This window comes from Nyctibius grandis, chromosome 8 (genome assembly GCF_013368605.1).
Source record: "Nyctibius grandis isolate bNycGra1 chromosome 8, bNycGra1.pri, whole genome shotgun sequence".
Taxonomy (NCBI): Eukaryota; Metazoa; Chordata; class Aves; order Nyctibiiformes; family Nyctibiidae; genus Nyctibius; species Nyctibius grandis.
In genome coordinates, this window is record NC_090665.1 from 24,308,432 (window position 1) to 24,321,899 (window position 13,468).

A 13,468-nucleotide genomic window follows, 5' to 3' on the forward strand; every position below is an offset into this window, starting at 1 on the left:
TTCAGGTTGAAAGATTTTGTTTAAAGCATATGTTGTTTCAGTCATTACATCTCAAATTGCATGGGCATATTCTACCAGATCATTTTAAAAATGATTGAGGGATTTCAACTGTGCTTAGAGCAAAGCTCTTGTTATTTCTGCTCCAACTCCTTGGCGCTGACATTGGACTCTTATTCAGGTCCAGAAAGTCTACTAGGAACAGGAACACGAAACATGAAGAGAATCTGATGTAAAAGGGAAGAAATGTTATTTCAGTGAATACAAGGATGTGAGACAAGATCACGCATGGACTGAGGTAGAAACTTCTTGCTCTGATGCTTCTGGAGAAGGGATGCAGAAAAACATAACTGTAGTTATGCCTTTTTCTTATCACATCTCACTTGCAGAGGAATCGCACCACAGTGTGCTTCCTATTCCTTCAGTTATCAGAGCAAAACTACAGGGTGGAAGTGATTTTGTTATTTTAAGAAGAGAGGAAATATCAAGCTTTCAGTTCAGAGACATCATGAAGAATAAGATTCGTTCTCAAAGTACAGAAATGTTACATGCCTTGGAATTGAGGCACTTACACCCACCATATATACTCAGTGGTAAAGGCTGGTTGGCAAGCAGCTGGGCAGAAAAGACCCTGAGGGTCCTGGTGGACACCAAGTTGAACGTGAGCCAGCAATGTGCTCTTGCGGCAGAGAAGGCAAATGGTGTTCCTGGGTTCCTTCTGAATGTCAGGAAACACATTTTTACTGTGAGAGTGACTGAGCACTGGCACAGGTTGCCCAGGGAGGTTGTGGAGCCTCCCTCTTTGGGGATAATTAAAAGCCCTCTGGATATTGTCCTGGGCAACTGGCTCTAGGTGGCCCTGTTTGAGCAGGGGCCTTAGGCAAGATGACCTCCAGAGGTCCCTTCCAACCCTCACCATGCTCTGATTCTGTGATATGCAAATGAGCAGTCTGCTCTAACTAATGGTTTTATTGGACAGCAACATTCTAACCCCTGTTTGTCGTCGTTGCGTAGTCTGGTTGTACCTGTTGCTTTCTGTGACTTCATGTGAGTGGAGCTGAAAAAGATGTCACACGAAAAGAATTTCTTCTCCAGATAAAAATACACAGCAAATAAGACTTAAAAGCATGACATTAATCTGTCCTTTATAAAATGTCACCTCTGTCAATCTCTTCAGATTAAAGGGGTTTCATAATTTTTAAGGAAATTAAATATAATTATTGTTTCAGGTTTTTTTTTATTCCAAACATTCTCTATGATCTGACCAAATACTACTGGCTTGTATTAGTGTTTCTTCTCCATGAGAAATGCATACATACATATACACTCATGCTGTCTCACACACATATGCGTGCTTTGATGGCTGAGCAGCAAAGGGGTGTTTCTGGCAAGTTATGTACTTCTGACAGTCGAAGAAGAAAACAGTCTAATTGTACAAAGAACGCTTCTACCTAGATAAGCATATCATTGTGCTTACTAGTGTAAGCCACAGAAACAGGGACTCAGGTATTTCTTTGGTAGTTCGATCTCGTATTTAAGTGCTTTTCTTTTAGTGCAGTCAAAGCAGAAGATATTTTTCTTCAATTGCTATTGAGACTAAAAACTTGTGTGTGAATTATGGAAAAAAATTGTAAGACTTGTTTTACAATAAATACTTCAAAATTAAAACTACATGCATATTATAACATATGCTACATTAAATCCTTTTAGATTCGTGCCATAAAATATTTTACAGGCAACTGTGAAGTGACTATCCTGTCATGTGACTCAGGTATGATGTTTATCCTTACATCTGTTTAGAGAAATTTGCAGCAGATTCTGGTTTTGTGCCAAGAAAGGTGGGATAAGGCAAAAGATATTTGGAAAATAATGTGATTCTTATCCAAAATTCTGATGATGAACATAAAGATGTTCCTATTTGCTTATTTTTAAATGGAAGCTTAGAAACTTATTCTCTCCCTTTATTTTAAATTTCTTATATTGTTTCCTTCCATCTCTTATCACAGGCTTGCTTTTTCTTTATTCTTGCTTAAAAAGAGATTTGTGAGAAATACAGTTTTTACTGAGGCACTTTGCATTGAGTTCTGCTTTATTACTTGGAGACTTATTCGCTTCCCAGAGAATACTGTGGATGTAGAAACCAGAAATGTGCCAGAATGTCCCAGCAGTTTTTTTTTCACGATAAGTGTGATGCCCAGCAGCTCTTTCCCTGTCACTTTTTGGAATTAATAAGGAAGAGGATATAACTACTTAAAGAAACTCATAGATCATTTCTAGGAAAATAAATAAAAGATCATGGTATGAGTGTGTCCTGTAGAACTTCACATATATAATGACATTTTAAGACACAGCAATTAATAAATGGAGATCTTTACTTCACCCTCAGTTTTCCTATGTTTGTGGCTTTGCTCAAGTCATGAAGTTCAGAATTTTTACTGCTTTCTTTCTAAGTAATAACAGGTGTATGCTTGTGGTTTTGAGAAATTCTTAGCATGTGCTTCCTCCATATAGGCCATTTAATTTGAAGTTAATTATCTCCTTTTGGGTTTGTATATTGTCAGAATACCAGAGAATATCTGCCCAGAAGGTCAAGCTCATAAGCTGTTCAGTTTATTTCCCTCTTTTCTACCTCCATTTATATTTGGGTCAAATCCTTTTTAGGGTTCTTTATCATGGTTTTGTCTTTTTACTATTTCTAAGTAAACACCTGTTCCCTCATAACAGTTAATTCTATGATACCAATAACAAAGTACCAACTCCAAACTAACCCAAAGCCCTGTCTTTGCCACTCTGTCAGTGGTTCGAAGAGATCTAGGGCCCATCTTGTTTTAGTATATTCTCCTCTGATCTAGACAGTAATACGGGAACCGCCATGATAGGCTGTAACTGTTGTGTACAAACAATGCGAAGTTGCTTTAATGAACATACAAGGATATGGGGGGCTGGGGGTCATGCAAGGACACACAAAGGTGACAGAAGTAGTGGCTTATTACGGGGAACAGTCAGTGCACTGTTAGTTTTGGTAAATGTTGGTTGTTGCCCATGTCAGATATAAGACTGATCAGAAATCTTTACAGTCCCTTTCTTCACATAAGGGGGTTTGGATCGATAACACTTCACCTCTAGAACAGCTTACAATATTTTGGACCATGTGTTCTTAGTTGCTTCTGTTCTACCTTTTCGGCAAGAACAGATTCATTTTCTGTTGTTGATGAGGAACAGCTTTCTAAAAACCTGCTAGTTCAACAGCCAAATGTGTATGCTAATTTTTTATACAGTTTTAGAATTGTAGCTGGTATAAATCATTAGAGATCCATCTAAAATAAGATTTGCACCAATTAAGAAGTAGCAATGTATTTTTTATAACCCATATATCATTACTGCTTTCTATTACTTAATGTTACTTCTAATCTGCTTAAAACCTGAACAATATTAAAAACAATGGAGACAGCATGTCCTCTCCGTAACAGAAGGTGAAAAAAGCAGCCTGGCTTTCTGTATATCACTGCAAATACACTGGACCATCCTAGACAGATTTCCGCTCACCTAATATGTATGTCCTTATCCTTGTGGAAGATATAAGATCACAGTATTGGTTTGATTAAAAGATACAGGAGTTTGTGCATACTTTAAAAGGGTCACCTAAAGGTTTAGAATTTTTATCCTTCAGTTAACACCTGTAATATTTATTGGAAAATAAATAAAAATTAAAAAAATATAGAAAGCTAAAGTGTGACTCTTAACCAAGTCACTCTCAACCCTTTCAAGAAAGAGGGAGTGGTTACCTCATTTTTTTTCTTAGATAAGACAAACGGAGAATGTAAGTTTTGAGTTTAGACCATGGGTGTGTTGTTTTTCCTTTTCTCTGTTGTATAAGGGCCATTGCTTTCTCCTGTGTCAGTGCTGAGTTTAGTTTTCAGATGTATTTATCTCTAGACTGAGGAAAGTTGCAGCTGCAACAGCAGAAGGACTTCTGATTTGTATATCTTTCTTCTGCAGCCCATTAGGCTGAAAAGTCAATTTTGCATGTGTGTTTCAGTGCTACCTGAAAGCAACTTCCCTGACTTTTTTTATTCTTTCTGAAAATGAGGTGCTTAATGCAGAAGTAATAATCGACTGTACATTTGACTGCATTAGATAGCTTTTACTTGAGTTTTTAATTGCCTTTCATTTTGCATGAGGGAGTTCTGAAACATCAAATGAACTACAGCACCACCTGTGAAGTGCTCCCTGCAAAAGTTAAGATGAAATGAGTGGGAAATATCAACAGCAGGCAACTTCAACAGCAATGAAGAAAATGTTCTTTCTTTAAGATAATTTGTCTACCTCTATTTCAGCATAGCATAGTTTGGATAGAAAGTTAATTAACTGTTCGGCTTCCAACCTATATTTACAACTTTACATTTGCACAATAAATTAATAAAGATAGAGAAGAAGTTATAATATTTCTAACAATTTTCAGAACCTTTGCTGGAAAAATGAAGGAGCCTACGTAAAGCAAGAAAGAGAACTGAGATAAATTCCTGGTTTCACTGCATTGAAGTAGACAGGCTACAGCCCATGGAGTATTCCAGAAGCAACTATAGACACCACATACTGGGAAAGCTGTTACTATTCTTATCTCCCCTTACCACTAAAGTGATGGAACTCAAGTCAAACTTCATTCTTAAATGAGGGTAGAATTTGGAAAAAATAATCTTCTACATGAGCTCTGCAACCATAAAATCATTTCACTGTTTCCACCTGTTCTGAAAGCATTGTTACAAAATCAGAAGAAGTGTTAAAATGGTAACATTCAAATGGGGGGCAGAGGTAGGCAAATCTCCTTACCTTTTCTAATTTGGATAGAGCAAGAGAATAGCAATCTTTGGCTCTGAACTGCATGAATCTCATATTGGCTGGGTGAGTTAGTTCCGTGATAATGCTTAGGCTTGAGAACAACCTGTATTTTAAAAGAATGTAACAGTTACACCTCTAATTATAATAATTCACAAATGTGAGGCTCTACATAATACTATAGCTTGTGCTCATGTCCATGTTTTTAGTGAAGTGCCTGAAACCTTTCTGGCACAATGAAATGCTGGTATAATAGCAGAGGAAACTACAAAACATTCTCTGTAGAATTTGCAAAGAAGCAAACATACATTCAGAAGTCGAGCTTATAAAATATTTTAATACTAGAAAGGAACCACTTAATTTCATTACCAGATATTTTATGTAGTAATTTCTAAAAATGACATAAATCTGTAGGAAACAACAAAAAATGCAAAAATATATAGCCTGCACTTAGTATCTGGTTGTACGTAAACTACCATTTTATTAGAACTGGCTTATGCGTTCTCGCCATTTGATTTTTTTTTTTTTTAATTTTTGTTCTGTTTGTATGCTCTGTGTCCACAGACTGAGCGACACAGATGAAAATTGACACTTCTTGGGAGTTGCTGAGAAAATGTATGCTTATGTATACTTATGTTCTCACCTTGAAATATTTACATATACAAAATATTTATAAGTTAAAGTTTATAAGTTATTCAGACTTCCAATAACAAAAAAAAAAGTGAAGAAAGTTTAACTCTGATCTGGCTGAATTACACAGATTTTCATGAAGCAGACCAAAGACCTCCTGCCCAGCCCTCAAGGCTCTAAGAACTAGAAAGAAATTTGTAGTTAATGCTATGCAAATACTAAATAATTTGGAATAGAACTCGGATTATTGAGTATTTCCTCTACAGATTAGTGTCAGAAAATGAGATGTGCATTTGTAATCTGTTCTGCTGATCCTGAAAGTACTTATCTGCATGTGACAATAGATAATTGTAGTAATAATGACATCATTAATGTGGCTTCTGTTTCATTCAGATAAAAATTAAAGTGTTTTTCTTGAAAGCTGAATTTAATTAAGTTAGTGTCAAATGGAATCCAATGTACCTTTCTGCAAGTCTTTAGTCTTTTTCCCTCATTTTTGTAGGGAGGAACTTCACTGAAATGGCAATTCAAGCAGAGCCTAAATGTGGGGAAACGTATGTCAAAACTATCTGCCAGTATGTGTTCATGCCATATTATTGCAATACCGTTTCCTAGGTCTGTTGACGCGAAAACATAGACTGGTAATGATCGTGTTATCCCAAACATGCTCTGAACATATGATCATCTGATGGTAGAAATTCTAGCCATTCTTGTGTAGGCAGTTATATGCCTGTGAATAACCAAATATTAAATGTGATCATATAAGGAAAAATGGACTTGGCAAACTGGGTGAGAACGTGAATCACTTAACAATGACTGTTTGTGTGTGCTGTAGTTTGAAAGGCATTGATGCTCAGGAATTTCTGTACCTTTTTAGCTCTTACAGTCAGGCTTTGATACAAACTCTGAGTGGTGCAGTATTGTTATACAAAGTCTTCTCATGTCCTGCTAAAGCACTTAGGGAATGGAGTCTACATACATAGATTAAATACATGATAACCACACCCTTGCAAGGCAAATGGTACATCTTCACTTGTATGCTGTGTGTTATAAAAACCTGGGAAATGCTCATGAAAATTGAAAAAAATCCTGGTAATATCACACTTGTAAGCTATTTAATAAGTACAAGCTCGTACTTAACAAACGTGTCAAAGTTCTGAGGAAGGAGCATAAATTTCCTCTGCATTAATTCTGTATCGTATAGCACAGAATTACTTAAGCTCCTGCTGTCTGGAAATTTCCTTGTATTGCTGTACTAAAGGACAGGCATTCATATTTGAAAACTAACAATATAACATTCAGAACTAAGAGTAACAGGAAATTAAAAGCTGATCTAATGACAAAATATACACAAATTACAGAAAAAAATGCAGGTTACTAGATTTCTGTTAAAGATGGGTTTAGTTTATCACCAATATGTGAAAACTGATTTATATTAGGAAATCAATTTCAAACCTGGTATTGGTAAAATATTAATTTAACTCATGAGTGCCTTTTAGCGGAACTGGGGGAAATGAGTTTCCAGCTAGTCAAGGCCAGACTGCCTCTTGCCCTGGGTGTAAGGCACACTGCCTGCAAGCTTTCAGCACTCGAGCAGGCTACTTCCATACAAAGGTCCATCTTTTCTATCCCATTCTCGTAAAAAAAGGACTGGATGGGGCGGAGAAAGCCCTAATCAGCCTGACGGAAGACATGGGTTGCTGTTGAACTCCTATTTGGGAATCAGACAAGCAAGAGATACAGCTAGTTCTTTCCTGAACCAAAAAGATAAACCAAGAAGACAATGTAAGGCCATCATAACACCTTGCTTGGTTTATCTATAAATTGATGCTGACTGCTAGATACCTGCCAACCTATCGACTTGGTAGGTGTACTGCTGTCAATAGGCTGCTTGCAGTATTTGAAACATAGCCTTCAAGATATTAGCTAATAAAAAGTTAAAAACAGGACCTCCCAAACACCAACACTTAAACCCACTAATTAATAGAAAGCAAGAGTAAATATAAACACGCCTTCTAGTACAGACCTACTGCCTGAGGAAACCCTCTATTTTTCTGAGGTGGACTCATAACTGTCACTAGAGACTCAATGGTTGGCTTCATTTTTCATAATAAAAAGTGAAAAGCATCTCTAGGACACAGTCCAAATTTCTCCTTGTACTTTTAAACTATGCTAACTTGTTCTTTCTCATCCAAAGGATTAAAAATTTCTTTTCTTAGTCAGTGTGACCATTTGAGTCACACTTTACTCCTTTTAACTATGATTAAGTCAGATAAGCTAGTGTTGTGTCACAGTTTTAATTGGTATGGAACAGTTTCTAGCCTTACAGGGGCTAATAACCCTGTCGTTACAAACAATGCATCTGTCTGCTAAGGTGGGGGGGAACACTCTTCTGGCAAAGCAAGATTATTAATTTATGTAAATCAGGGAATAATGTCAGAACAGGTATATGAGAACTGGCAACCTAGGCCAAACAGTGCTGCAGCACACTTACATCACCTTCTCAGGCCTGTCCATGACCCTTAATGACATCAGCTGATTTGTGTCAATCACAGCAGTGAGGTTTAGATTAGCCTGTATCCTCTGAGTGATCTCACTTGATAAGACTTAAGTGAAATCTTCTTCATTGATGTGCTAGCTTTGAGAACAGCATACATTAGCAAAACTCCAGTGCTTTAAAATCCTTCTTTAACACTACAGTTTGTGTTAACTACTGTTATTCTCCACTATGTCCAGCCTCTTCTTCATTAGTTTCTGATATTAATAGCTATTATTAAGTAAAATCTTTAAACATATTTTTACAGTTCATTTACAAAACTGTTTACCTTGGTGCAGTGAATGTAGTTTATTCCATAGAACAAGTAAATGCCACTGCCTTATGCCTCTTCCCAAAGCTTACTTATTTGTACAACTTTTACATAAGATAAAAATGCATGAAATTACGTGTTCTAGGGAAAGAAAATTAGAAAAAAAATATACAATACACTACTTGTGAAAGTTTACAAAGTTTTCTGAAAAAGTATTGTTAAGTCTTAAACTAAGATATTCTGATTTCTTTTGATGTTTGTAAAATGTACCATGCAGTCTTAAAATTATACTGAACCAGATATATAGATCATACATGGGTTAAAGCTGCCATCTAGTTGTAAGCATTGTGCAAGACAACTGAAAGAATATATAGTAAGTTGTAGTTGGACACCTATGGTACGTAGTGTACTATTATGATCTTTTTTTTTTTAGTGTTTTACAAAGTAGAACACAACTATGGGAAAAATCAACTGGTACTTTGTAAGTTTTATTTTTTTATTCAATTAATTTTTCTGTTTTATATCTAGGGGTAAAATGTATTTCTAAAAAATATAAGTGATGTATGTCAAAACCTCAGTGAGATACCCTAGCATGATATGGTTAAGAGTAGATTTGAACAATGCACAGATTAAGTTCAATTACAGTTTCTAAATTAAATTTAGGTGTGATTATGAAACACACCTGTGCTAGTACAGAGTACAAATTCAAAAATCCAAAGTTAGAAAAAGACACAACTAAAGTTTCTCGTGCAATGTAGATTTTGCTTCTTTTGAGCATAATGCAGAAATGCTAACATCATTTAACTGCATTCTCACACACATCTGCATAAAAAAAAATCTCTCCATTGAAATACGTGTGTTTTAATGAGCTCAGTTTTCTAAAACACTAACAGATTCAAAGGACTTTTACTGTGCATCTTTCTCCAGTCGTATGTGGAAGGTTTGACACAGAAAATGGCAGCAATATTGAACGATACTGAATCCTCTAGGGAAGGACTTAATTTTGTCTAGGTCTTATCAGAATGAACAACAGGAAGTGCTAAACTTAAGCCCCAAATCAGGGCGGCTTTTCATACTTAACTATGTAGTGTGTTTTATTTCATGGGGGTTTTTTTTTTTTTTACTTTTTTTTTTTAAGCAAATAAGAACTTCTTTCACAGTTTAAAGGGGTGTGTATCTTTTGGTACTTGTTGAATCAAGATATTTAAACAAAGTCAGGCTTTAATCAGGAGAGGTCCTCAAATGAACAGAAAATCTTAGGGTGTTTGGCTCTTCAACACAGCACTACCTTCTCAGCCTCTTTACTAGATTGATCATTTTTTCACTCTGTTCAGTTATTCCTTCATGACTCTTAATATGCTGTTGTCATATGTAATGTTGCATACATGTGCCTAAAAACCTAACTTTTGTTCAAAACTAAATATTCAAAATGTGAACACTCATTACTAACTTCATAGTGATGAAGCTTACCTTTTAGCATTAGAAGGATCTGCTTTTCATATTGGCTTTAGCATTACTGTGAAAGACTCCTGCACTGAGGAAAAATTTCTTTTCTCAACTATCTTTGGTATTGTCTTCAAGAGTAGCTTTCTTTTCCTTCCTGCAAACCTGACAGTTGATTTTTAAAATGATCATTCAGTTTTGGGATGCAGAGAATTTCATCTGAGGTTTCAGGAGAATACCTCAGGATTCTGAGTGTACTGCTAAGCAGGGTGGAAAAAGTTTGCCCATGTAAGACACACACTCATACAAGGGAAATGAAGAAAGAAAGAAAAAAAATTCTTATCTGAGTACAAAAGGCATTAAGTGTTTCACAATTAATGAGGATGTATAGATAGATTGCAAAAATGCCTTACCTAAAGAGTGTTTGAACATTTACAATAGTCTTGGCATCTGCCATGTAGTCTTCCTCAGCACTCATTGTACTTTCTTTGTCCACCACCACCATAGTAGCTGCAAAGGTGACCCCACATCTTAGTAAGTCATCTAGGCTTTTGTGAAGAGAAAGAGGGAGAAAGAAACAAGCAACTTAAATATGGAACACTTAAGAAACTAGAGATGGTTGGAATTTGCAGATCACAGGCTGACTTGCTGGTTCCCTTCATCTCCATGTACATATCATAACTTCCAATATAATTTATATCAAGTCTATCATCTCAGTTAATTGATAGAATAAAATATGAATAGTTATTTTCCTTGAAGTCATACAGAATGCACTTCAGTAGGTTGTTACAATCCCTCTCCTTTTGCTAAAATGATAAATTTCTTTCAACTTTTAAAAACAATCCTTTAACCGTTACTTGGGAAGGCAGTATGTCCTTACATGCTGCAACAACTTGCTTCATTGCAGTTACTTTTGGCAATAAACAGACCCAAATAAATGCTTTGGGTTGCTCTTTTCCACAATTATATTTCAGTTTCAAAATGCTAATAAATGTTCTACCAGGACGTCTAATACATTCCTCTTTTAGGTTAATCTATGAGTTGGAGTGTTCCCATGATGCTTGAGCAGCTGTACGTCAGTAAAACTTTGCATGCTGGGAGACAATGTTTCCTGTGAAGCCTGACCATAGAAAACACTCACAGAACTGAGTTACAGTTCTCATCATGCCCTATAGCTTTGTTTCCAAAATGAAGCATGTTTCAGTTGGTTTATCAACAGTATTTTCCATAGACACCAAGCACTTTTTGAAAAGTTTAGAAAGGACTTTTCTGTAATAATAAAGACTGCTAGGAACCTAGCAAATAAGTGAAAATAAGAAGAAAGGGTGAATTTCATGGTTTCCAAGGGAAACTGGAAAACTAAATTTTTGCATAATTCTTTTTACTTCCATGGTGAAAAGCTGTTTTGTCATTATAATTGCTTCTCATTTGGCAGTCTAATATTGAGTCTTAATTGTCCTGATACAGTTTTTCTTTTCAGTAATGATCTTCTTAGATTCCTAAGTTTACATAACCTATTATAAATTCTTTTTGAAATTTTGGGTAAGGAAAATTTTACAAATTTGTGGTATTTATTTTACATCTTATACATATTTTTCCAAAACAAATACATAATGTAATTATTTTTGAAACTGTGCGAAATCACCGATGGTTGACTACAACAAAAGAAAGGCTGTATTTTATATGAACAACTTAAGTGCACAAGCAGAACTCCAAACTTTCAGTAATTTGTACTTCTGCTTTTTGAGTTGATCCCTGAAAATAGCAGCATATTCTGAAATACACAGATTTTCTGCTTTTCAACATTTCACAAGTGCAACAGCTATTCTTATTTTGGCAGTTACATTCAGTTAGTTTGTGAAGAACTTAAAAAATACTGATTTAGAAGTAGAATAATTCTAGTTCCGAGGTACCTCTACCTATAGGTTTCTTAATAGCGAATAGATTTCTACACAACTGTGAAATCTGTTCAGTTACAGATCTCAAATCATTTATACCTGAAGACTTTAAAAAAGATATCTGCTACTTGATGGCATATTTTGATGAAGTTCATCCCATCTATGAATTTTGGTAAAGCTATTTTTCTGCAGGCCATCCACTTCTGTAGTAGGTAGTAGGTGGCACTTTGGGAATGTATTCTATACCCATTAAATAAGAAAGGAAACTTTGCATATTTTATATTGTAGTTCTTAGATAAAGATGATCAATTTCTCTTAATTGTACACAATTTAAAAACATGTTTAGGAAAACACAGACAGTAAGTATGAACTATAGTTTTAAAAGTATTGTTATTGATGAAAATAGATGTCAAAAAAAATCCCTACAAAATATGATTGGTTATTGCACCAGGAATTAAGGGATTGTATTGTCAGAAAAGATGCAGAAGTTGATGCTAGTATTGCTGTAAACTGTAGAATTCTGTATAATCACTTATTTCAAAGACTACACACTTCATTTTTTTTTTTAATGCACTCAGTTCTAAAAACAACAAAACACCTTTAGGGAGGGATTTGATGATTTTCTTTTTGAAATAAACTCAGTACATTTAATTGAAGTTTAATTTTCCATGTTAATAAAAACAGGTTAACATCTTTGGGTTATGAATTACTTTGGATACCTTGAGTCAATTCAATTATTCTGCTGGTATGAATTCTTTTTATAATTGTTGTGGAATTAAGAGTTAAGAAAGTAGTAGACAGAAAGTGAAAAACATTTCTGTAGATTCTTTGCAAATCTCCCAATGACTATGGTATCACCAAGGTAAATCTGTAACTATCACTATTATAAGTAGTATTAAAGCCCTTGTTACAACAGGTTGAGATGGAGAAATGTTGAATCTCCAGAATTCTCACTGAAAACCTGGATTCTGTTAATTCAGGGCAGGAAATAAGTTTTTTGATTTCTACCAGAGGAATGAGTATTATGGGCTTGTAGCCCCACCTCAATATTGGGCTTGTAGCCCCACTCACTATGTAGTGAAGCAAACCATTTTCTTTAAATTGACACTCTCCACGCAGTTTACTAAAATGCTAATGAGCCCTTGCTCTTCTCTTGTTTCTGCCTGATTTTTACATCAAATCTATGGTGCTAAACCTAGATATGCAAATATGTATTAACAGAGGTGAAGAGAGAAATGTAGGAGTAGGTGATATTTTAAGTAGTGGAAGATGAAGACTGTTGGACACATTCAAGACTGTCTACATTCCATAGCTTTCTTTACAAAACCCTAGACAGTAAATCAAAACAAATTATAACTAAGTATAGAATGACACTAGAATCAGGGCTATAATCCGGCAATTTGTAGAAACATATTAATGCATCTAAGTAAGTGTTAATCTTATGTTTTTGAAGAAATTAACCTGTGTTCCCTGTCACACTTTTCACTAATTATATCCTTTATAAATCAGAAATTTGAAATCTCAAATTACAGCACACAGACACAAACCATGCATGCAAAAAGATCATCTTCAATACAACACACACTTAAACATGCAATGACGATACACACAACAAACCACTGAGCACTACAATGTTAAGTTTTCTAACAGTTAATTTCACCTACTTGTCGATAGAGCCCACCATGTAGTAAACCATTGGAAACCAACAGATTGCATCCAGAAAATGCATATCTGGCCTAAGCAGCAGATGGGATTACAAAATGAAACACAATATCACAACAGCAGCATCTCTTCTAAAATATTTCAATAAACTGGTAACTTTTCACAAAAAAAACTTTTTTTTTAAACTTTGGCAGT

The 13,468-nt window shown here is 35.2% G+C and overlaps 1 protein-coding gene across 2 annotated transcripts in view; it reads right to left on the reverse strand.

Annotated features, from left to right (window-relative positions):
- Positions 1 to 13,468, reverse strand: part of KCNT2 (potassium sodium-activated channel subfamily T member 2) — a 141,929-nt gene that overhangs the window by 14,585 nt on the left and 113,876 nt on the right. Inside the window, exons 20-22 of one of the 2 annotated variants that reach the window (XM_068406326.1) lie at positions 13,276 to 13,347; positions 10,127 to 10,261; positions 4,828 to 4,939 (exon numbers count right to left, since the gene is read on the reverse strand). In XM_068406326.1, coding sequence (XP_068262427.1) covers positions 4,828 to 4,939; positions 10,127 to 10,261; positions 13,276 to 13,347 — 319 coding nt within the window. The remainder of the gene's footprint in view (positions 1 to 4,827; positions 4,940 to 10,126; positions 10,262 to 13,275; positions 13,348 to 13,468) is intronic. The other variant, XM_068406327.1, reaches the window with a different exon arrangement.